Here is a 25399-nt window from a genome sequence, read left to right on the forward strand (position 1 = left end):
TACCATTTTTTTACAGTAATAAAGAAACCCCAATTTATAAAAAACTTGAACTATAACAATTCATCCAACCGAGACTTCTTATTTTCTTAGTCTTTTATTTTTTATTTTTTTGCTTTATTTTAGCATTGACTAAATTGAAGTAAAGACTATAAATTTGATGGACAACAATTAGTGGAAATTCTTTGTAACTTTTTTCTTATCTCTAAACAAAAAGAGTTTCATGTTCAATCAAAGGAATATGACTGGTGAACACTAAATGTGGAAGAATAGAAAAAAATTTCTTTGGTGTTTCTGTTTTGTTTTGTTTTTTTTGTTTCAAAATTTCGAGCTTTGATTTGATTATTTTATTAGATGGTAGAAGCGTTTTTTATTTTTTTGTTCTTTTATTTAAACATATAATATTTTTTTACTAAATGACTGCGTCGACAACAGGACTCTAAAATCATATAATACGATCTCAAACTAAATAATTATGTTTTTTGGTATAAAACCAAATAAACCAAAAACCGACAGTATATATATAAACCAAACCGAACCGAATTAAATATGGATTTAATATGGTAGTTGTATTTTATTAACCGAAATACCGAAAAACTGAAAAATCCGAACCGAAACCGAACAGATATATGGATTGAACACCCCTATTTTATAGAGAGAGAGGGGAGAGCGGAAATTAGAAAGAGGCGGCAAAGAAGAAATTGAGTTCCTATATAATGGCGATGATCTTGTCGAGCATGAGACGTTTGTTGTTAGAAGAGGTGAGTGAGAAGCTACCGAGTTGCTTCATGACGGTAGTCTTGTCAGCGACGTGCGGTGGCGTTTGGGCTGGTATGTGTAGATTCGAATTGAACTTTTTTTCAAATTTTCGTTCGAACAAAATAGATATAGATCTGATGGACGAAAACTCACTCTTGCAGCCTATAGCGATAAGCAAAATATTAGGAAACGGGTTCATGATGCAGTAGGGGCTTGTGGGACCGTGTCCCAACGTCTTCTCGTAAAACAGGAAGCTGTGAATGCTGAGGTAATGATCAGATGCTATATTAATTGATCAGATTGCTGGATTTTCCCCCCTTTTTTGTTTGTTTGTTTTGTTTTGTTTTTAATTATCGTGGTGTGTGTTTCAGATGATGAAGCTTGTTAAAGACGTGAAGATGAAACGTCAGAGTTGAAGATGCTATCAACTTGTATTTTGTTTCCAGACCAAACCTTGAATCATATGTAGCTCAAAAGTTTATGAGTATGAATTATGTGTGAACTATTTTAATTTGTGATGAATGGGTTGGTTATTAACCGATAAATACAACTCTGTGCCTTATGAATAAGTTGAGTGGTTTTCCTTGTTCTTTGATCCACCATGACCACATCGTCAATTCGTTATGCATAGATCTCTCTTTTCTTCCCTGTGGGACCCAAAAGAGAAGCCAGTATGCAGCCTAATGCCTGGGCATGGCATTGTATTCTATTGCTCATCAATGTTCATTTCCTTTTCTCTTGAAAGCTTCTGACTCTCTAAAGCCAAATTAATATATACACGCTTACAAATCTAGCTAATGGTTAACTGATCAACAGCGTTCCCGGAATGAATCAGTTTACCTGCTTGGCTTAGTAATTCAAGCATCATCAACAAGTGAGGAACGAACCTTCTTGTGATACTCTGAGGGAAAAGAGTAGAAACCCTAGCTTGGTTGAATATTATTACATTCAGAGGAAAGCATACATAGACTAGCAAAAGATTATGAAAGCTGAAACATAGTCACAGCTCAAACTCTCTCAGACAGAACAGAAGTTCCTTCATCTCTTTCAGATTCTTCTCCAATTTCTTTCCGCTGCTTCCATCCTTTCTTTCGTCATGTTCAGGTACGTACCCAAAAAGATGGTGTTTGGCGTTTCTACATCTACCGGCAATGGAGGGTACATGGCGACTCCTGAACAGAAGACCAAAACAAAAAAGAATTGAACCAAACTTGCTTGTTCTTAAAAAAAAATGTAATAGTGAGAGAAGAACCAATTCATACCAGCCTTGAATCCAACGAACGCTAATGTCCCTTTAACAACAAGTGCCCTCAACGTCATCATCTTCTTCGATTCCGGATTTTGAGATTTGCCAATTAGGGTTAAGTGCCACCGCTGCTTCTGTGTAAGTAATAGCAAACCTACACATGTCAATTAGGGCCGAAGCCCGCAGCCCGAGCCCGCTCAGCCCTAAAAATTACCGGGCCTGGGCTTAGTTTTATAAGCCCAAAAAAAAATGGGCTTTTCGGGCTAAGCCCATTTGGGCTTTGGACATTTTGGGCCTAAGCCCGTATGGGCTATGGCCGGCCCGAAAACCCGAAACTTTATATTTTAATTTATTTAGTTATATAAAATAGTTAATTTTCTTAATTATTAATTTATAATATTATCTTAAATCATAGGTAAAAACCCTAATCTTTATTTAGTTATGTAAAATAGTTGAAATGCTTTTATTTTATTTCTATTTGCTATTATTATTATCTTATTTGGTGTTTTTAAGTTACACATTTGTTTTAGTTTAAACTGGATTTCATTAAAAACATATGGCTTTTAGAAAGTGTGCTCCTTTCCCTCTCGATCATTTGAAAGACGGTGCATATTTATATTATTCGATTAGGTGTGAAATAGTGATTTGTATATGCCGGCAAGACATAACAAAAGCCCGAAAAAGCCCGAAAAGCCCTATAGCCCGTTTAGGGCCGGGCCGGGCTTTAAAATATAAGCCCATAATTTTTGCGGGCTGGGCTTTAATAACAATGGGCTTTGCGGACTTTGGGCCGGGCCGGGCCGGCCCGATTGACACCCCTAAGCAAACCCCAACTTTGCATGCCGACGACGTGAAAAAAAATCCTACTATATAATAATTTTATTTATTTTTACTAAATCTAAAAATAAAAAGTAAGTCTATAATCTATTAATATTACTTGCCAAATAATCTACATAAAATTACAAATAATCATTTATGGTAACTAATTGTAAAAATTATAGAAAGAGTAATGAAATTTGATCAATCCATTTTTTATATTTATAAACTATATCAAAGAACGAAAAATAATTTATAGAAATTGCTATAATGATTATATATTCTTATATAAATCATTATATTCATATATATATATAAAGAAAGGTGCCCTTTGTTTAAACTTTCATGAATGGAGTTTTCTTTTGGTTAGTCACTTGCGTAGTTGCGTGCATGTAACATGTGTACTACACTATCTCCTTGTAAGAACGATAAAAATAACACTACTGTACTATACAAATATTAAAACGAATTTATTACAGAACAAGAAAAAAAGGCAAAGCTAGTCACAGAAAGAAACTATATAGAATATGACCGATCTCACCTTGATAAACAACAATTGTTTTTTTTTCAGTCCTTCAATTCGGAGTATAAGCTGAATACCTTGATTTTGAAGAATACTATAAGTTCACCTGCAAGGGATCAAAGGAGAGATCTATCTGGTTTCAGGACTTACTGTAGCCTCATGAAATAAGAAAACTTCTCTCTGTTTTGACTCTTGAGTTGTGTTTACATTGTTATCTAGTAGAATAAAGTTGTGTCATAGCTTGAGAACATTCTCTAAATCAAATCCATGACCTGAAAATATTCTGTGTTTTCAGAATATATTAAAACAAAGTTCATACCAGATGTGATAGTGATGTTTTGTCTTCAATTGCCTCTGGAATAATTGACTTCAGGGTCATAAAATTCTTTCTCCACATGAAAAGATAGAAAGAGTATTCTCAACTTGAGAGATTTGGTAATTAACTGTGGCTGTAAAAACAATGTTTTCATAAATGGAGATAAAAAACATAAGAATATATTTACATTGTATACTGAAACTGATTCACCTATTTACCTAAACTAATAGCTTTTAAATTGCATAAAACCTCAACTATAAAAGTGATACATCTCAAATTTAGAAGTCTGGTTGCTTTAATATAAACTTTAACTGTAAAGGCCATTAAAGTCTTAACAACCTTCACGCCAAACAACCCCTTCATTTTCATAATCATAGAGACATTTGACATCTTGTGCGGAGAATCATCAGAACCTAGATTCCTTGAGGCGTAATTCAATAATATATATATATATGTAACTTGTTACATTTCACTTGAGTAACTCCATATCCAACCATCTTTCTCTTAGAAAATGGGTTCTGAAACTCCTCTCCTTCCTCTTCACCTCCCGGTCATCGATTTTTCAAACCAAAACCTGAAACCAGGAGAGCCCCAATGGGACTTAACCAAAGCTGATGTCCAGAAAGCTCTTCAAGACTACGGCTGTTTCGAGGCTTCTTTCGATAAAGTTCCTATCGAGTTACGAAAATCGATTTTCAAGGCCTTGGAAGAGCTTTTCGACTTACCTTTAAAGACAAAATTGAGAAACGTCTCGAAGAAACCTTTCCATGGATACGTTGGTCAATACCCAATGGTTCCACTGTACGAGAGCATGGGCATTGATGATTCTGATGTTGTAGACAAAGTTGAAGCCTTTACTGAAAAGTTATGGCCTCAAGGCAACAACAGCTTCAGGTCAGTAAACTTATATTCTTTATTACCATTAGTATGAACATGTTTTTGATTAAAAAATTCGTTACTACCAGCGCAACGATCCATTCGTTTTCAAAGAAGTTATCAGAGCTAGACATAACTATAAGAAGAATGATCATGGAGAGTTTTGGACTCGTGAAGTACATCGATGAACATCTTCAGTCAACGAACTACCTCCTTCGAGTTATGAAGTACACAGGACCTGATACAGAAGAGACCAAACTAGGGCTAAACGCTCATACCGACAAAAACATTGTCACTATACTTTACCAAAACCATGTTGAAGGTCTTGAGGTGCAGACCAAAGACAAGAACTGGATCAAAGTGAAGCCATCAGAAGACTCTTTCATCGTCATGATAGGAGATTCTCTCCATGTAAGAAGCCTTTGCTTTTAACTTCCTTAATTTTAAAACAGAATCAATGCTTGAACCATGACTGATCTTGAAACTTTAGAAGCTTTAAACAATTTAGTAAAAAACAATTAAAACAGTTTGGAGATTTATGTTCATATATATTAACTTAAAATTTTGGAAGCCTAAGATCAATGTTTTCCTTGGCTATACTCGGAACTGGCTCTAATAACAGCTAAGTGATGTTTTTGTATGTCATAGGCATTGCTGAATGGTAGATTACACTCTCCATATCACCGTGTCATGATGACTGGAACAGAGACGAGATACTCGCTCGGGCTGTTCTCAATTCCTAAAGCAGGACATATCGTGAGTTCACCAGATGAGCTCGTGGACGAAGAGCACCCTCGACTCTTTAAGCCCTTTGATCATGTTGAGTTCCTTAAATTTTACTACACAGAAGCTGGACAAAGATCTCAATCTGCTCTCAAAACTTACTGTGGAATGTAAAAACAATAAAACCTCTCTTGTTTGCTTGCTTCCAAAACGTCCTTTTACATCAATAAAATATTTTCACCTAAGAGCGAGCACCATTATAGCGCCAAGAAAAGTTGCTGACTTCCGGCCGATAGCTCTGTGCACTACACATTATAAAATCATTGCGAAGATACTTACTATGCGCCTACAGCCGCTCTTGCCGCGGATTATCTCTCCACACCAGTCAGCGTTTGTTCCCAAGAGGGCCATTGGAGATAACGTTCTCATCACCCACGAGATTCTACACTACCTTCGGACTTCAAAAGCAAAAGTGAGGTGTTCCATGGCCGTCAAGACGGACATGAGTAAGGCATATGATAGGATCGAGTGGTCTTTTCTAGAAGCGGTTTTGCGAAGACTAGGATTCCATGAGAAGTGGATCTCCTGGATTATGGTTTGCGTGACATCTGTTTCTTACTCTTTCCTTGTTAACGGGGCTCCACAAGGCAAAGTAAACCCGTCACGCGGCCTCCGCCAAGGTGATCCGCTGTCTCCTTATGATGCGCCTCGGATCATAGACCCGGGCCAGGATGATGCGACCATGGCTGAGCCAGATGATTCTTCAACAAAGGACAAACAAAGATGGATTAATGGTGAGGATACTGATCTAAAACCAGCTGATGAGACTGAGGACGAGCTGGAACCAGCTGAAGAGAGTATGCTTGAGCTGAAACCAGCTGAAGTGATAGTAGATGAGCTGGATGAGCTGAGTGAGATAAGTGATACTAGCTTGGAGCTGAATGAGCTAAGTGACACTGAAGATGGAGCTGGTTTAGTTGCTGGGCGAAATGAGCCTTTTTCAGCCCAAAGAAAAATTCATAACAAATTCAATTTGGGTCGGTTTTACACCAAATTCGACCAGACCTTTCCTCAGTCCATTTCAAGCCCATTATCATCAAGAATGCCAAGAGGGAGTCAGCAAGGAAGTCTTGGTCGTGCATGGGAAAAAGAATTCAACAAAAATCATTAATTTCGGTCTTTAGTCAAAGTCTTCATTTCTAGTTTCTATGTCTTGTTTTTAACACATTCTTCTTTGGATTTCTACAACTTGTAATCCTATATATAGGGCCTAAGAACCACGAAATAAGATAAGCTTTTTCCCCTTTTATTTGAGTTTATCTATTTGTTCTTTGTAGAACACTTCTTTGTTTCTTGGTGAGGTTATCTCCGAGTAAACAGCCTCTAATTCGTTGGACCTGTGCGTCATATCAGACAACGTTTAGAAATCCTTCTTTTGGTGGACTTGTGAGTCATATCAAGCACCAACTGAAGTCTGGTAGTATCATTGGGCCATCCGCAACCCATTGTGTCACCATTCAATCCATCAGTTCTCCCTTTTGGCAAGTTCATATCCCTTAAGTCCGATTGAGTGATCCTTCCCTAATTTAGGGCGTATCAAGTGGTATCAGAGCCACTCAACCGGTACTATCTATCCATCTTTCTCATCTTCCATTTCTAAACACTTCTTCTTCATCTTTCTATCTCAAATCCGGGCCACTACCTTACCTATCGCCATTCTTCTATAAAAAAAAAAAAAGAGAAAAGAAAAGAAAAAAAAAATAATCTATCAAAAAAAAAGAGAAAAGAAAACAAAAAGTTTGATTTATTTGGCTAGGTGGTGGAAGAGAAATCCTGCTGGCTGAGGAGAAATCCAGCCTTGGAGTGGTTAATACGGATTTCAAAACCAATTCTCTTATATTTCTATCTTGTGTTCATCTCTTGCTTGCTTGGAGAAATCCATTGGGTTATTTGATTTGTTCTCTTAGAACTTTGAGAGGAAACTCTTGAGTGACCACTAAAATCTGAGAGAAATACTTGTGTGGGTGAAATCAAACACTTGAGAGTGTGAGGATTATTTTTATCTGTTAACCTTTTGTGTTGAGAATTTTCAGGTTAAGATCTTTGAAGCTGATCAAAGAAAGCTTTTCAGTCAGTTTGAAGCCCAACAGTTTTGTGACAACCTTGTGGAGAGTGTGGTGAAAGCCCTCAAGGATGTCAGCAAGATCCAAAAGAAGAGCACAACCACACGTGCATCTGTAGCTAAGCCATCCTTATTCATCAATGAAAAACCCAAAGGTAAACCTGAAAACAACCTTGCAGATCAAAAAGATTTTTCAGATTCTTTACCAATTTTTGATGAGTATGATGAAGAGACGATTGAAAGTTTGATCATTTGTGAGGATGAATGTGATCTTCCATCTCCAAAATCTGATTTTATGTTTGATGATGAAGAGACTAATGGACTAACCTGTTTTGAACCGGAGCATCCGAGTAGTCTTGTTCTATTTTCACCGGATTTTAAGGAAGAACCATTCGACTACTCACATCAAGGACTGCTTCTTGGCACCAAGAGACCCATGGACGATGATCTAGGTCCCATATTTGATGAGGAAGACGAACCTGGTCCAACCTTTGAAGCGGAAGCACCAAGCGTAACATCCATCATCATGGAGAACCAACTTTGCTTTGATCCCGGCACAGCTCCTACACCTTTGTTCAAAGAGCACTGTAAGGAACTTTGTATCATCAGTTCTGTGCCTGATCTGTTTGATAAAGTCAGTTCCAATGACATAAAACTTTCTGGTCTTGATCATCTTGAAAAGTCATTTGAGCTTGATTTACAACAACTAGTTTTCTGCTCTAGAAAATCGTTTGATTCATTTGTCTTCAAAGAAAATAGCTTTAGTCTGAGATCTTATGGACATGAACTGATCACTGGAATTTTGTTTGCATCCTCATATGCTTTGGAAGATTTTATGGTTAGCACATTGCTGGAACAGAATTCACATAAAGCTGAAACCGATTTTTGTGGTGATTCTGTTTTGAAACCTGTCCATTCTTATTCTGAATCTGATCTTGAACTAAAAGTTTTGTGTTCTGAATCTGATCAAGTTAGGCACGTTTTGGAAATGTTCTATGGTAGTTCATGCTTTGAAAACATTCTGATTTACAACACCTTCTTTGATAAACATGCTGAGCCTTGGATAAGAAATTCTCAATTTGAACTTAATCTTTTGTGTTCTAAATCTGAGAAACTTGCGCATGATTTGAATTTGTTCTTTAGGAACTGTGCTATCACGTGCCCTGATACCATTCTGGTGTACAAGACTTACTTTGATAGGCTTCATGATGATCTGAAACGTGTGCTACATGTTCTAGGGAAAGAAACTTTGGTTTATGATCTGAACAAATACTTGTCTTGTACATATGATCCTGGTATTTTAATATTTGTTTTGAGTGTCCAGGATAAACAGGATCAGTCTCCAAGAGGTGTCAGGAACAGAAGCAGAGATCGTGCTTATCAGTTTAAGACTTGGAGATGCATGTACTCGAGGAAACCAACTTCAAAACTCCAAGGAAGTTTCTTTCCAAAATTTTCCTTCACTAAATTTTACATGATTTTTAAATTCTTTTTGTCTGATTCATTTCCTTTTGATACAGGTAAAATGGATTTGAGGTCAAATCCTTTTCAAGAGGGAGAGAATGATGCGCCTCGGATCATAGACCCGGGCCAGGATGATGCGACCATGGCTGAGCCAGATGATTCTTCAACAAAGGACAAACTAGGATGGATTAATGGTGAGGATACTGATCTAAAACCAGCTGATGAGACTGAGGACGAGCTGGAACCAGCTGAAGAGAGTATGCTTGAGCTGAAACCAGCTGAAGTGATAGTAGATGAGCTGGATGAGCTGAGTGAGCTAAGTGATACTAGCTTGGAGCTGAATGAGCTAAGTGACACTGAAGATGGAGCTGGTTTAGTTGCTGGGCGAAATGAGCCTTTTTCAGCCCAAAGAAAAATTCATAACAAATTCAATTTGGGTCGGTTTTACACCAAATTCGACCAGACCTTTCCTCAGTCCATTTCAAGCCCATTCTCATCAAGAATGCCAAGAGGGAATCAGCAAGGAAGTCTTGGTCGTGCATGGGAAAAAGAATTCAACAAAAATCATTAATTTCGGTCTTTAGTCAAAGTCTTCATTTCTAGTTTCTATGTCTTGTTTTTAGCACATTCTTCTTTGGATTTCTACAACTTGTAATCCTATATATAGGGCCTAAGAACCACGAAGTAAGATAAGCTTTTTCCCCTTTTATTTGAGGTTATCTATTTGTTCTTTGTAGAACACTTCTTTGTTTCTTGGTGAGGTTATCTCCGAGTAAATAGCCTCTAATTCGTTGGACCTGTGCGTCATATCAGGCAACGTTTAGAAATCCTTCTTTTGGTGGACTTGTGAGTCATATCAAGCACCAACTGAAGTCTGGTAGTATCATTGGGCCATCCGCAACCCATTGTGTCACCATTCAATCCATCAGTTCTCCCTTTTGGCGAGTTCATATCCCTTAAGTCCGATTGAGTGATCCTTCTCTAATTTAGGGCGTATCACCTTACCTCTTCATACTCTGCACTGAAGTTCTATCGGGCCTATGTAGCAAGGCTCAAGAGGCAGGGACCTTACCGGGAATTAAAGTTGCCCGTAATTGCCCCCTCGATCAACCATCTGTTATTCGCGGACGACACCATGTTCTTTACTCGATCAGATCAGTCAAGTTGCTCAAATCTTCTCGCCATCCTTGCTAAATATGAAAGAACTTCCGGTCAGTGTATAAGTCTCAGCAAGTCGGCGATTACTTTCTCGTCTAAGACCCCCCTGCCAGCAAAAAACAGAGTAAAGCTCACCCTATCTATTGATAAAGAGGGTGGCATAGGGAAATATTTGGGCCTTCCCGAGCACTTCGGCAGATGAAAGCGCGACATTTTCAACAGTATTATCGACCGGATCCGCCAAAAGGTCTTGAGTTGGTCGACACGATTTCTTTCGGGGGGGGGGGGGGGGGGGGGGGGGGAAGAGGTTCTACTCAAGTCAATCCTCACTGCTATCCCTGCCTACGCTATGTCATGTTTCAGACTGTCGGGTTCTCTCTGTAAACAAATCCAATCAATCCTCACGCGGTTCTGGTGGGACTCGAAACCCGATGTGAGGAAGATATGTTGGGTCGCATGGTCTAAGCTTACACTCCCAAAATCGCTAGGAGGGTTGGGCTTTAGAGACATTGAATGCTACAATCAGTCCCTCGTAGCAAAGATTGCTTGGCGACTCATCTGTGATCCCCGGTCCCTCCTGGCGCAAACATTACTAGGGAAGTATTGCCGAGACTCTTCCATCCGGGGCGTTACTTGCCCATCATCTGCATCGCATGGATGGCGAGGAATCTTGTGGGGTCGTGACTTACTTGAGCTTGGTCTTGGCTGGAACGTGGGAAATGGAGAATCGATTAATATATGGTCTGAACCCTGGCTCTCTCCTTCCTCACCTCTAATGCCGATGGGACCGGCTCCCTCTAGGGAGAGTCAGGTAATGTGTGTCTCAGACCTTCTCCTACCTACCTCCAATGATTGGAATGTTGCTGCTATCAGACAGCATTTGCCTCAATATGAGGACTGTATTCTGCAAATGGTTCCTAGTTCCTTCAATAAAAAAGACGAGTTGTGCTGGCTCCCTAATGCTTCCGGATTGTATACGTCCAAGTCTGGTTATGCAATTGCTAGGAAGTCAACACTGAACCACGCTGCAGTAGACTACCCCTGGAAAAGATGTGTATGGAACCTAAACACGCCACCTAAGATTCAAACTTTTTTATGGCGGGCAATGAATGGAGCACTTCCAGTCGGCTCTGTTTTACTCACCAGGGGGCTCCTAGCTGAGGCAAAATGTAAGAGATGTGGCGACCTTGAAACCCCTCTTCATCTCTTCCTCACATGCCCTTTCGCTACCCGTGTATGGGATCGTATTCCTGCCTTGGGCAAACCCGAAGTACTAGATGTGTCTTCTGTAAGAGAGCTCCTTATTAGCAATTCCCGGATGGTAAATCTCCCTCCTACCGGGATTGGTATCTCCCCAATCTATCCCTGGCTATACTGGCACCTTTGGAAAGCCAGGAACATGCTGATCTTCGAAGACAAGTCATGGACAGAAGCGGAGCTGGTCTTAAAAGTTTTAAAGGATGCTCGGAACTGGGAGGAGGCCTATCGGGGTACCAAATGCCCCCACACACACACCCCTCGCAAGGCTACTGTCCCACAATCAGCACGGGGCCTGAGTTGCTTCACTGATGGAGCTTGGGACCCTATCTCCGGACATAGTGGACACGGCTGGGTCTTCTCTACCCCCTCAGGTGTGGAGCTGAAACACCACTCTTCTAACCGTCGTCATGTAGCTGCACCCATAGTGGCAGAAGCTCTTGAGGTAAAGGCTGCCCTTTCGGATGCAGTCGCTAATGATTTCTCTCAGTTGAATGTCTTCTCTGATTCGAAGTCTCTCATCCACCTCCTCAACTCCTCCTCTTCAACGGTGCTCCTGCAAAGTATCATGTTTGATATTAGAGTTTTGTGTTGTCGGTTTGAATCTATCTCTTTTTCTTTTGTTCCCCGTTTGGGTAATGTTGTAGCAGGCTCCCTAGCTAAGGCTTCCTTAAGCCTCCTTGTGACCCCTCCTGTTGGAGTGTAACTCCCTTTTCGCTTTTAATCAAGTAGTTCGCTAAAAAAAAAAGGATAATTAGAAATTAAAAAAAAAAAATCTATATTATTAAAAGAGAAGTACTCATTTGAAAATGTTATTACTTCATTAATTAAACTCCCTTTTTTTTTGCTTGTCTTTTTCAGTTGCATTTATGAAATATCATAAAACGAATAAAATTGTCTAATTTATTACTTGTTTTTTCAGTTACATTAATGAAATATGCTTAAATGAATTTAAACTTCATATTTTTTTGTTTGTCTTTTTCAGTTACCTTAATGAAATATCCTTAAATAAATTTGGACACAATGTCATTTAATCAACCAAAAAAACTCATGAGTTATCCTTACGTGCATAATTTTAATAATGGAGATTTTTAAAAACGTGCATCATTAAAATGTTACCTAAAACATGCAGCACTAGTACATAACATGCATCAATAAAACTAGAATTTGACTCACACAATTGTACGGATATTATTTTCAGTTGATTAAATTTAAAAATAATTATTTATTCAAAAAATATTTAAGAATGGCTATGTTTTTAAAAATTATATGGTATTATTTGCTCATAACTCATTTGTCATTTGATAAATTGTTAGAAAATTTTTTTTAGCATAATATAACTCAGTTGTCATTTGCTAAATTTATGGTTTTTATTTATATTTTTTATTATTTAATTATAATATTTTCATTTTATATTTGAAAGATAAATGAATTTTCTTTCAAACAATATTTTTATAAATGTATTTTTTAAAAAATAATCAATTGAAATTATTATTATCATTGAATATCATTATTTTTGACATAATTTGAGTTTCGTTTACATCAAAACTTATCATATTTTAGGATGATTTTAATTTAAAATTTAATTTTCATATTTTTCAAACAAATTCTAAAAATATTTTTAAATATTTTGTTATAATTGTTAAAAATATATTGAGTTGCATTTCAAATAAAAAGGTGAAGATATTAAAAATATTCTAATTAAAATATGTAAAATTTAATATAGTTTTAAGAAAATGGTCAAAATAAAAAAAAAAATTACACATAAAATAATCATGATTTTTGTTAACTGAGCGGATCATTATTTTTATGATATCGCACACGAAAGAAAAATTTCTGTTTTTAAAATTATCTAATTGACTCTATACTCATTTTTTTTTATGTGATATCACACATTCGTAAAAAAATAGATAGTTTAAGATGCAAAAAAAAATTACTTAATGTATATAATATGAACGAATATTACAAATACATCATTTAATAAAATAAATAATTAAAAACTGAAAATTCATATCTGCGCTGGCGTGCGGATCAGGGTCTAGTAGATATTAAAGTAAGAGACGGATCGTAATCAGGGGAAGGAAGAAACGTTTCTTGTTGGACACGCGTTGATAGGAGAAGAAAACGCATTGAGAGGAAAAGAAATCTGGGTTTGTGTTTCTCGTTCTTGGGTCTCTCCGCCGCAGCCTGCTCCTCCCTCCGCCGCAGCCTGCTCCTCCCAAGGCTTCTCATCCACGAACGTATGTGGACAAGAGAGAGATCCACGGCTCATGTTGATGCCAAGATCCGCCAGCTGAGAGGGAGCGTTATGAGTGGTATGAGTGGTACGAGTGCGGCCTCAGCATCAAGTGAGACGACAACGTCCACCACACATCATTCATAGTTGATCCAGTAAGTGTTTTTTCTTCTTCGTCTGGTTTCCTCTTTCTTGAGAAAGATGAATGATAGGAAATGACGAATCTTGTACTGTGGGAATTTGTGTGTACACTGAAAATAAAATAAATTCTTATACATAGTTTTGGAAGAAAGTATTGTCATATTCAGATGTGGTTTCATTCATTCTGTCTCATTCAAAGTCTATATCTTTATATGATATAATTGCAACAGAGTAAACGAAAATTCCATTGTTTCATGTATTTGTTAAAGGTATATAAACATACGTCAGCAAGAAGAGATTCATATACTTTTATATATAGAGAAAGAAAGAACTATGGATATGTTGATTGACTAGTAAATATATATATATCTAATGAGATATGCACATATCTCATTCTCGTGTATGAACTTTTTAACTTTGCAAAAGGTTCAAAATGCTGAGCTTTCTCTTTCTTCATCCAGACTTGGTCAGGACCCATGAAGCTGCTTCTTCAACATGTCCGGTGGTTTCTACTCTCGTTGAAGGTGGTGCCACTTGCCTTGGCAAAACTGCTGTTGATCAACTTGCCTTTAGGTTTGTCTCTCTCTTTCGATTACCTATATATCGAATTTCAGAAAAAGACATGTAGTTTGGGATTCCAGTGTGGAGGATGGTTTATCTTTAGTTTCTGTTTTCTGCTTATGTAATGGGCATGATGATCCTGAGGAAGGTGAAGCGTTTAGTGTAGTATCTTTTGTTGTTGTTGTTGTTTTCTCTGTGTATGATTTAGGAAACATGGCTACGCTTTTTAAGTTGGAAGATCGTGTAGAATTGTTTGATGGTTCATTAGTCTTTGATTCTCTATAAAGTCTTGAGCTTTACTTATCTGCTTTACTTCTCTTGTCTTCTTTTTTTTTCTTCTTACTACTTTCAAACTGATGATGATGATCTTCTTGAGGAAAGACAAATCAAACTGATGATGATGATTTTTTTTTTTTTTAAGAACCTCTAGATAGGAAACTAGCATTGGAGTGAAAAATTAAGGTTTTTCTTAACTAGAGTTCTTAATTACATTTAATTACTAAAATATCAATTAAGAGATTCTAATGGGGTTTGTGGGTTAATGATGATCTAACTTCATGCACTGATGCACAAAACAATAAAGTATACAAATCTATATAATATAATTAAAAATCTCTTTATTTAATTTTTATTACATATTTTAATATAGAACCAAACCACCCTCGGATTAAATTAGAACCGAACCTAACCAAACCAAACTGAAATTATCCATTCCCAAAACTTAACCCGAATTAACCCAAAAACAACTTCTCGCATTTGTGGCGCTTTATTACATAGAAAAGATTTGGATAAAACAACAGGGACACATAAAGATAATACTATTATAAGATGATCATAAGAATCAGACGCAGCAACAACAATCACATGTCTCGTAGCAGCAACAGCAACAGAACAATCCGTAAAGCCTGCAACAACATATATCCAATTGATTTCATCAAAAACTACAAAAATGAAAAATCATGAGAAGAATTTACAAGACAAACAAAAGATAGAGAAGAGTCTATACTAGTACGTACGTTGCGTATAAACAGCCTTTATTATCTTGCCGTTTCTTGATGTGGTCGAAGTAAACCATGTCCTGTTGTGAAGGTGCCTTCATTTTTCTCTTTTCGGTGTCTTGACGATAAGCTAAGGGGTTGGATTCATTGTTTTGCATGAAGTATATATAAACTTCAAATCTGTTACCTACTTTGATATGATCATTTAATAAAGATATGCATCATTTATTTGGACCGACAAAGTAGTTAGAACCTTCATCCAACTTTACGTGCATGTGAAAACTTTTTTTATTTAAATGATTTGAGAAGGTTCATAGGTTTCTACAATTTAATTACTTCATTTACAAAAGAAGAAAATCTGATTTTCTGGATCGGCAGAAAAGAAAACTATAACATATTCCATGTATAGGATACGGCAATAATACAACTTGATTATTACAAAAAAAAAAACTTATATTGTATTGATCTATTAGTCTACGTGAGACTAAAAAAACCGTTAAAGGTAAATATAAAACATACAATGTGATACACTATGATCATCAATAAATTTATTTATTCTTGAAGCAAACATTTCTCTTATCCACCATGATCATCAAAAAAAAAATTAAATTCTTGAAAATCTACTGTAATGGACAATTTTACTCAAGTTTTTCTTTTGTAAATTGCATAAAATTTTTACTCGAGTTGCAATGATAAATTTTGCTGCAGACCAAAACCGGTTGCATCTGATCTCTTCACGATCCTCAGCCTCATGCATGACTCTTTGAACATCCTGCCAACATTAAAATAAAAATTCAATCTTTTAAAAAGAAAAATTTGCATGTGGCTTTTTTTATTTCAATAAAGTTAATAATCGATATTAATGCAAGCAAAATATGATCATATAATTAATGTAGGGTTATATAAACGTACTGCCAAGGAACATCTCCGACGAGCATCCAATCTCTATCCTTATCCTCGTATATAATAACGTATTCAAATTTCTCCCCCTCCTTCAATGCTACTCCTGCAAAATTTATATGCAAAAGGCTCCAAGTCATAATTTTTTGATAATCGTGATGGAAATGAGCAGGACAATAGGATCCGGTTCTGGGTACAACCGAATGGAACATTTATTTTGGACCTCAAACTTCAGAGAGAACTATCCTATATAGGTCGCATAACTTCCAAATTGTCGAATTTTTATTTTATGATCAACTTAAAAATGTTTGTGTTTTCCTAAATCTCATATCCGACTCAATACGAAGGATTATTTTCTCCATCATGACAATATAACTACGGAAATGAACAGGACTAACCTAGACCAAGACAGCCGAAGAGTTTCTCAAGAACGGTGGCTAGATGAGTATAGCCCTTGCTGGAACCAAGGTCAATCTTCCTCAAGTATGGCACACCGTACATGCTCACTTTCACGTACCCTATCGCTTTCGATAATTCTTTATTGTTGTTTTTCTTTGTCCTATAAGAACACACAGGTGGCCACCCTACCGCCTGACTCTTATCCTTCGGTACAGAGTCATCCTCTACCTCACGGGTGACAATGTCCACAGACGAAACGACGCTGTTTGCACCGTCAGTATCTAGTGATGATGATATCATCATCTCCGAGAACACCCTCTTTGTCTTCTTCGATCCGCTAACTAATCTTTCACCGTTGTTATCTACTGGAAGCCCCAATCTTAGCTCTGTAATCTCAAGTCCTAAACCCTCCTTTGCCATTTGTATTTTTATTTCTTTTTTCGCCTCTGGTTATATGGAATTTTGATTATTCTCTTGGTGCAAATGATGGTTATGTAATGCCTTTGTGTTTTTATGTGTTGTTTAGTTGGTTCAACAAAGCCCAACAATATGTTGACACGTGGGATATAATTTCAAAATTATTAGTGTTTAATTCTTTCTATTTAGCTTTGTGGAGGAAGACAAGGTTAGACCAATGACAGGTCAAATGAGAATGTGGTGTTGGTCACATGAGAGACATAAGTTGGGTCCTTGTTTATAAAAGAGTTAAAGTAAGGGAACTGAGATCTTAAAGGCTGTTAATATTTGTTAGGTTTTGAAAAGATTTTTCGGTAACCCTCCTGATATCCAATTGAAGAAATCCTTCCCAAACATCCCATGTGTCCTCAGTTTGAATATCTAAGATTCTTGTACTCGTTGCTTATTTACAACTTTACTTCGTAAATTATGATGTGTATGTTGTTTTCAGCCTATTATTGTTCCTATTCTTCTTCTTTTTTGGTAATTATTAAAATTGTCATATTAATCCTTGCTCTATAGCATTACCTATGCGTTTTGTGTTCTAATGACTGTAAAGTGTAGTTTTAAATCAGTTTTAAATGTCCTAGGTGACCATATAAACGAAATATGTAACATGAATAGACGTGACGTGCGCATGTCGGGTTCTTTGCTCAATTAGTTTCCTCTAAAACATAGTTTGGCGATCACATCCGAACTCTAATATAGCTTTTGTCATTTGATATGCGCAGTTTAAGTATCTGAAAAGAAAAATATGAGTTGGATTGACTTGGCTCTTCATGATGAAGAACAGCAAGTTGGTCCATGTGAGATAATATTTAATCATAAGTTCATAACCATTAGGCAAACGCGTTATTTCCACTTCATATCAAACAACATTGGTAGCCCTAGTGTTATACTACTTTCCCAAGTTTCCATGCATTTATATCTCATTAATTCATTTACTATATTGTACTGGATGCTGGATACACTAATAATACGTATCTGCCCAAAATCCTTTTGTCTAATTTCCACGTGATGTAGTTGAGAAGAAGCGCACTACCAAATGAAAATAAGAGTACAACTATGTTCCTACATCGCGTAACCAAATGATGGAACCGCATGAACTCTGACACTCAAAGTTGAAATATATTATTAGTTTGCCTTATATAATAATTCTTGTGAAACTAATTAAAGACTCTCAAGTTGAAATTTATTTTCGTTTATACTTATATACAACCAGAATCCGTATAATTTTTGGTTGATAATCATAGAGGAGATTAAAATTTTCATTGTTTACAGATATGTGATGATATATATTATGATAATGAACTTTGTCAAAATATATAATAACAGGCAGACATCATAATAAGAGGATTAAGAATCACACTGATTATTATTATTATTATTATTTTGATTGAATATCAAATTTATTTATCAAAAGATGAAACATTTACAGAGTAAGGTCTATGTATGCGAATCTATTAAAAAGAGAGTGACCAGAGTATTATTCTACACTTAGTACAAACCATCTTCGCATCGTTACTTCCAATCGATGATCCCTTGCATAACGAAGAGAGGAGATACGATTGCGTATCAGCTTATCAATGGTACGCGTGATTGCCTCTGTCGATGTCCAGTTTCCCCCATGACGCCTAAAGTAACTGTCTGGAATGTCATTCTCTTCAGCACTGTATCGATCCTACTATGTGAAGGATGTAACATTGTGGCTACTGTTTCATCCCAGTCATGGGTAATAGCATCCACCTAGCAACTTCCCTGCAATATTCCTCCAGACAGTAAATGAAATAAGGGCATGCATAGAATAAACGGTCCCTTGTCTCATCTCTTTCACCGCATAGCATGCATCCTTGGTCGATACACCATGTCCTCATTCTGTCTCCTGCAGATAGACAGTTTTGGAAAGCCAGCCAGAGAATAAAAGGTTGGCAAGGAATCACCTGACTAAACCACACCAGGTGTCGCCGGATTACGTTGTCTTTCTTGCTTTTCAGAGAGTTCCAAGTCATTGTTGTAGAGAAACTATCTGTGTAGACCTCCTTATCATTCTTCCACACTACCCTGTCTGCACTAGCATGCATGTCAGGAAGGGTTACGGTAGCAATCTTGGCATATAATCCAGGATATCGATGATGTCCTCTAGCTCGAATCTTCCAAGAGGACTCATCACCAGCAGGATCTGTAAGAGTAGCTGAACGCAAAACACCAAGATAACGAGTTCCCAAATCACCTCTAATGTCCAATAGCTTCCACATAACAAGCCAGTCATCAAACCAAAAAGATACTGATTTGCCATTTTGAATTTCAAACCGTATAAATTCATAGACCAAAAAGTTTGCAGCTTCGACAATTTGCGCCAAGTCCATGAACCAAAACCACTGTCCTTTGAATCCCAATATGTGTCATTCTTGAGTGGATACTTTCTTGTCCATGCCATCCAGAACGAGCCTGACTGAGAAAATAAACGCTAGATGAGTTTCAAAGAAAATACATGTGAGGTATCTCTGAGTCGACGAAGCCCCAAATCACCCTTTTCTTTAGGATAAAAAACATCTTCCCAAGAAAAACTTGCCTTACTAGTGATAGTTGGAGATCCAGACCATAAAAAGGAACTACACATTCTCTCTATTTTATAAATACATCCCTTAGGCAAGATAAATTAAAGCGAGCTACAAAAATTTATAGTACTCGTTATGATTGATTCAATAAGCTGTATGCGACATGCAAAAGATAGTGCAAAAGATAGTCCATGACAGAAATATTTTGTGGATTTTGTTGATCAAGGGCTCATAATCCGTTTTCCTCCACATTTTTGATGTTAATGGCATGCCTAAATATCTGATAGGCTATGTGTCGGCGCTCAAGCCACACTCCACTGCAGCCAGGTTCGGACTAAGGCTGTTCGTCCCTTGTATTATTATTATTATTATTATTATTATTATTATTATTATTATTATTAGCGATGAATAATTATCAAACAATGGGTTTATCGATCAATTATAAGTATAATTTTTATGGATATAATTATAATTTTTGTTTATCAGATCAAACAAACATAAAAGACAAAATTTTGAGAAATCAAATTTTTTTCTAAACTCTTTTTGTCTTAAACAGTAACAATTGAAAAATAAAATTTGAAGCATATATATTATAAGATCAAAAGTCATATATCATTATTGAGAAATAGTCTTAACTATTTAATATAGATAATTACAATATCTAAAAATAATTTAAATATATCATTGCATCAGCTAATTTCTAATATTTATCAAATCTAATGTTAGAGGATTTGAAGCATAATGATGATTTACTAAAAACTTATATATAAAGTGAAATATCGGTCAATATTAAAAGTTATAAAAACTTCAAAAGGTTTAAAACAAAAAAAACCCCATCTATTCCATTGTATTATTTTTTGGCTAATGTGCATAGTTTTTTAGCGCATACTAATATTTATCTTTGCTTAGTACATTGAAAAAAAAAAATCCGTTAATATTTAATGTAAAAAAATATAACCAATAAAAAAAGTAATACAGAATACAAATTATTATGAAAATACATTTTACTTTTTCATAGAAACTTGTAAAGCATATTATAAAATGAAACAAAAAATAACTTCCTAGCATCTTATAAATGGGCCAGAGAGAATAGAATTTACAGTATCTTAATTCAAATACTAATTTGAATCTGTTTGAATAAGCTTTCTTAATTATAAAACACATCAAATAATTATTTTAAATTTCTAATATATATATCTGGTATAAGCTTCTTTTGTATTATATGCTTGACTCAAGCTATTGGACTTTTGTGCCCCACCCGGATCCACCACACACGAACGTCTTTAGAGCATCTCCAAAGTAATATCTCATTGGAGTTCTAAAAAAAATTGTTTTTCGATTTTTTAATTATTATTTTTTTTCAGATAAAATAAAAAATATCAACCAATCACGGGCTGTTACATGTCGTCTGAACTCATAAATAGTGCAAGGATTCACTAAGAAAGAGTCTTTATTTAGAGATTTTAAGGATTGAATTTTTAGTTTTTGGTAGAATTCACTGATTATTTAATTATTTTTTCTCTAAAAATTCTTTGTTTAAGATTGCTGCTGCGGATGCTCTTGCGTGGAAGAAGCCCAAGACAACCGAAATAAAATATACGAACATTACTTAAAAATACAAATTTGTTATGCCCTTTCTCAAAAAAATATATATATTTGTTCGGCAATGTAGTCAAACGCGACACTGAGAAGTACAGTATGTGTACTAATTATCATCTATTGGAGAAAACAGGACCTAAAATACTTTTGATCTTCATGAAATCCGACGCGAAGATATGCAAATCCAGATTCGAAAAGCTTGTCAGACCATTCTTTTCTCCTGTAAACTGCTGCAATACACATAACCAAACATGTATCAAAATTATATTATCTACGCACATAACAAAATAAATCTATACAAAAGTGAATACTAACCTTGTAGTCCGTTCGCGGTTTCCCACCAAACACGTGACACCGTAAACAGCAAAAATATGCCCAAAGTTACCAAATACAAAAGCTTATCGGCCATTAGAGATAGAAGCATGTGAAGAAATAACGATGAGTGTTTCCTCAATTCATTTGGCTTTTACCGGTACCATTTATGATAGATTTATAACTCCTAATGTTTTGAACAATGTTTTTGATCATTGACCATTTCACATATTTTTAAATTGACGAATTAATGGCTTTAGGTCCTTGCTTCTATAAAGATACATTATATATATAGTCTTTGTCACCTTAAAAACATTGTAAAATATCAGTTATTTTTGTTTTGTCTTAACGTGTGCCTAACATTGTTCAACCAATAAACTTCAACGAAGATTAATAAATGCATGTCGTAGTTATTTTACGTTGCTCATCTCTTGGAGAAGGTTTCCGACAGGAAACGTGTCTATATGTGATAATGTATTGCTGGTTGAAAAATTGGTACGCTATTTATTACGCCGTTAAACTACACATCAACCATGATGATGTTCTCATCAGATTATATCGGATCTAAGCATCCAAATTGTCAGATTCCATCTACATGTTCGAATTTATAAAGAAAGTGACATGAAAGTATCATCATAAGTTGCAAGAAAATATATAAAAGCTATTAAAGTAAGTAATTAGTTTTTAACAAAAGCTTGTATATAGCGTGAAAGTGAGGAAATGACATGAACATTTCACAAGTTGTAAGAATTTCATTTCACAAGTTGTAACAAAAGATCTTAAAGAAAGCAAAAAAGGGTTTCAGAAAAACTTGTATATATATAGCGTGAAAGGGAGGAGAACCTGACTAATCCGGGAAAAGGGAAAGATCGAACAAAGCCAATTCTCATGGTAATGAGTGTTAGAATTCTTTCTTACTACATGCTAACTCTTAAGGATCAAATATTACCACTAGCTACTGAAAATGAAAACAATTTTAAATTTGAAATAGTCGGAGGAATTATATAGTTCTAAAAGGAATATGTTTGTCTCTTCTTTGATGGATTGTGAGCTTTGAATTCAAAGGTAGTTGTAACTAAAGTGATTTTATTAATCGGATGATCCTATAATCTATATGGATAATGAGTACTGGATCTCTGTAGTAGATCCCATCTCATCTAATACATGAGAAATTTAACAGTTTGTACATATAATATGAGAAAATTGGTTTCGGCTTTCGTGTATAATCTATTTTCATGAAGAACTTATATATTGGAGCCTGAGGTATTTGCACTTTTAGGCTAAAAATGCTAAAAACAATAGAGCATATAGAATACTCAGCAGTATTAATGGATTGTAATATGTACTGGGGTTCAATTATAGTCATTAAAACTGATCATCGTTTATAAACATAGAAGATTAGCCAACACCAATATTCTCATTTCATTTCAACTTTCATATATGGATACAAATAACTCAAGCTACTAACAACTAACAACAAAAAAGCTCTTGTGTAATATTAATCGGGAAAACAATTATACAAATTAGATAACATCTTACACTATTAAAATCATATTGAGAACACTAATCACTTTCACCCTCATTAATTATATATATACGATGACCCTACCCATATAGTTCCGTTAAATAATTACAAGAGGTTTTAACATGTCAAAAAAATCCTCTTGCACGTAGACTCGTAGAATTTTATTCAAAAGAAAACCTATGATCTCTATACTACCCACACACATACATATATATTTATATGTTATTTTATATTTATGTTAAACATAGTAATGAAAATCTAGTGGTTAATAAACTGGAAAATCTTTTAACGGTAGGACTTAAGAACAGAGCCACAGAAACTGCAAACGACGGCTCTCCAAGATTTCCAGTAAATTGGAAGGAAACAAAATCTTGTCGACGTCTTCATGTCGGCGATGCTAGCGCCATGGCCGCACCGTGAGCAAGTTCCTGCCGCCGGTTTGCTCCGCTTCACTTTCCTCTTCTGATCCACCAAGAAACAGAAACATACCATATCTTCTTGATTAAGGTTTAGATCTATCAAGAATCGGAAATGAGAACTCTTTTATATACAGCCACGATTGGTTTCAGAGAGGAACGTTTCTCTGTGTTTTCTTTCTTTGATGGTAGAAGTGGTGGTTTTGGGGTTTTATGGTGTTGTGGAACTTTTTTTCTTTTTTTTTTTCTTTTTGGAGTTGTGGTGGATGGTGTAATGGTGTTGTGGAACTTTTGAGCTTATAAATAATGAAATATACAAAATAGAGCTAAGAGCTTGCACCAAAAAAATTAATAATGAAATAGAGGACGAGTAATTAATTATTGAAAGTTAAATCGAATACTCGTGTGGGGAGTTCAGAAAGTAAAATTTTGAGAGATTGGACCAGATACACACACGTACAGCCCTCAATAAAGAACATGTCCTTCACTAAAAAACTAAAAGAAATTTAGATCAAATAAAAATCTATATATATAAAAATATGTTTAACTCTCTCATAAACTATCCAAGTAAAAATTCACTCTCTGACAGACCGACACGTATCCGTCTTCTGTGAAAAACAGCGCATCACTTGAGTTTCTCGGTACTAAGTTTTATTTTTTTGGTTGGGTTTGAGTTTAACTTTGGGCTTATACTATGAACAATTGACATGACTTTTTACTCTTTAATATTATTGAATGTGTTAATTATTTTTTAATATATAGTACATAAAAAAAGCACACACATTTCGATATGGACGTTATATTATCATCAAAGCAATCTTTACACTATGTATCTTATCTTGTGATAATTTATAAAGTAGCAACGAATCTATGAGTTCAGCAAATTTGCAACTACCTACGTCAGAGTTTTAAGTATATAAACAGTCAACAGTAGTGTGTTGAATATTATATTTATATGATTTAAAAGCCTTTACAAAGTAAATATCCATTAAAGTTCTCAACCACTTCAAATGCCACCAACACCAAAAAAATTAAATCAAGTGCACAAAAACTATAATATATTTAAAACTACAATAAATACATTAGTTAATGAAAAATCATTTTTAAAAAAATATTATGGATGCATACATAAATATTAAGAGAAATGTATAAAAGAAAATAAAAGTAATAATAACTTGAAGAACAAAATGTACAAGACTGAGAATATTTATGATTTGTAGTTTAAGATATATTCAACTTATCGTCTTAATCAAGGTGAAATAAACATTGAATAATATTTTTTTTAAATTATATATACATAGAAATATTTTTAGTGGTAGGGTATATTTATAATTTCTAATATTTGGCCAAATAAAAAAAAAGGAAATCTGCATGTATATAACCATGAAAAAAAAACTACTTTAAATAACTTAATCAAAACAACAACCACGTACAACTAAACCCGATGAACGTCTCAACCTCAAAAGAAAGATGTCATAAGAGTAAAAGTCTCAAGACATGACATATAGTTTTGTACTAACAGCTTACCAACCAATTAATTTACATAGTTCATTCAACAGTAATCAAAACAAGCAAATATCCCTAATCAAAACAAATATTGGTAGCTTCATTGTCTATTTAGTATTCAAATACATTAACATGTACAATATTTAACTAATATGTATATTTTTATATGATACAAATTTATATTAAACATTCATTCTAACAGTTTAAATTGTTTTTAAATTTTCATCCCGCCATAGGACAGGCCGGCCCTAATATTACAAATTGTTTATATGCAAAAAAAAGGAATAACATCTATTTGTAAATAAACTAATCCTACGTTATTTTTAAAATTTTATTTTTAAAATTTTATTAGACTATGAAAAGAGATGAAGGTATAAAACTGTTATCTAACTTATGTGTCTAAACTTCTCAACTACATTAATGTGTTTTAGTATATTTTCATCTACGTTAATTAGAAAGTACTTTTGTGTGAATAAACTTATACTAACATTGTAGCATAAAACTATTTTATTTATAGTTCTGAAAAAGAAAAAAA

The 25399-nt window shown here is 35.1% G+C and overlaps 4 protein-coding genes and 2 long non-coding RNA genes across 6 annotated transcripts; 3 read left to right on the top strand and 3 right to left on the bottom strand.

The window, feature by feature from the left end:
* Positions 1-1574: 1574 nt before the first annotated feature.
* Positions 1575-4073, bottom strand: LOC125588744. The gene is made up of 2 exons (XR_007324883.1): positions 2019-4073; positions 1575-1928 (listed from the first exon to the last, which is right to left on the bottom strand). It is a non-coding gene; the product is annotated as an uncharacterized LOC125588744 (long non-coding RNA).
* Positions 4074-4118: 45 nt separating this feature from the next.
* Positions 4119-5501, top strand: LOC111206986 (probable 2-oxoglutarate-dependent dioxygenase AOP1). The gene is made up of 3 exons (XM_022704500.2): positions 4119-4551; positions 4623-4944; positions 5182-5501. Exons 1-3 carry the CDS (start codon positions 4169-4171, stop codon positions 5428-5430), a joined length of 954 nt encoding a protein of 317 aa, XP_022560221.1. The 5' UTR covers positions 4119-4168; the 3' UTR covers positions 5431-5501.
* A 2319-nt stretch (positions 5502-7820) lies between these two features.
* LOC125588743 lies at positions 7821-9551 on the top strand. The gene is made up of 2 exons (XM_048760477.1): positions 7821-7965; positions 8703-9551. The coding sequence occupies exon 2, from the start codon at positions 8781-8783 to the stop codon at positions 9411-9413; it is 633 nt and encodes a 210-aa protein (XP_048616434.1). The 5' UTR covers positions 7821-7965; positions 8703-8780; the 3' UTR covers positions 9414-9551.
* A 3787-nt stretch (positions 9552-13338) lies between these two features.
* LOC106404867 lies at positions 13339-14507 on the top strand. Its single transcript, XR_001281168.2, has 2 exons — positions 13339-13648; positions 14096-14507. It is a non-coding gene; the product is annotated as an uncharacterized LOC106404867 (long non-coding RNA).
* A 288-nt stretch (positions 14508-14795) lies between these two features.
* On the bottom strand, positions 14796-17140 carry LOC106405046 (auxin-responsive protein IAA6). Its single transcript, XM_013845663.3, has 4 exons — positions 16492-17140; positions 16106-16199; positions 15212-15965; positions 14796-15100 (listed from the first exon to the last, which is right to left on the bottom strand). Exons 1-3 carry the CDS (start codon positions 16910-16912, stop codon positions 15869-15871), a joined length of 612 nt encoding a protein of 203 aa, XP_013701117.1. The 5' UTR covers positions 16913-17140; the 3' UTR covers positions 14796-15100; positions 15212-15868.
* A 5748-nt stretch (positions 17141-22888) lies between these two features.
* Positions 22889-23804, bottom strand: BNAC06G05840D. The gene has a single exon (XM_013845256.3). The coding sequence runs from the start codon at positions 23432-23434 to the stop codon at positions 23228-23230; it is 207 nt and encodes a 68-aa protein (XP_013700710.1). The 5' UTR covers positions 23435-23804; the 3' UTR covers positions 22889-23227.
* Between the last annotated feature and the right edge of the window lie 1595 nt (positions 23805-25399).

Source organism: Brassica napus, chromosome C6 (assembly GCF_020379485.1).
Source record: "Brassica napus cultivar Da-Ae chromosome C6, Da-Ae, whole genome shotgun sequence".
NCBI lineage: Eukaryota > Viridiplantae > Streptophyta > Magnoliopsida > Brassicales > Brassicaceae > Brassica > Brassica napus.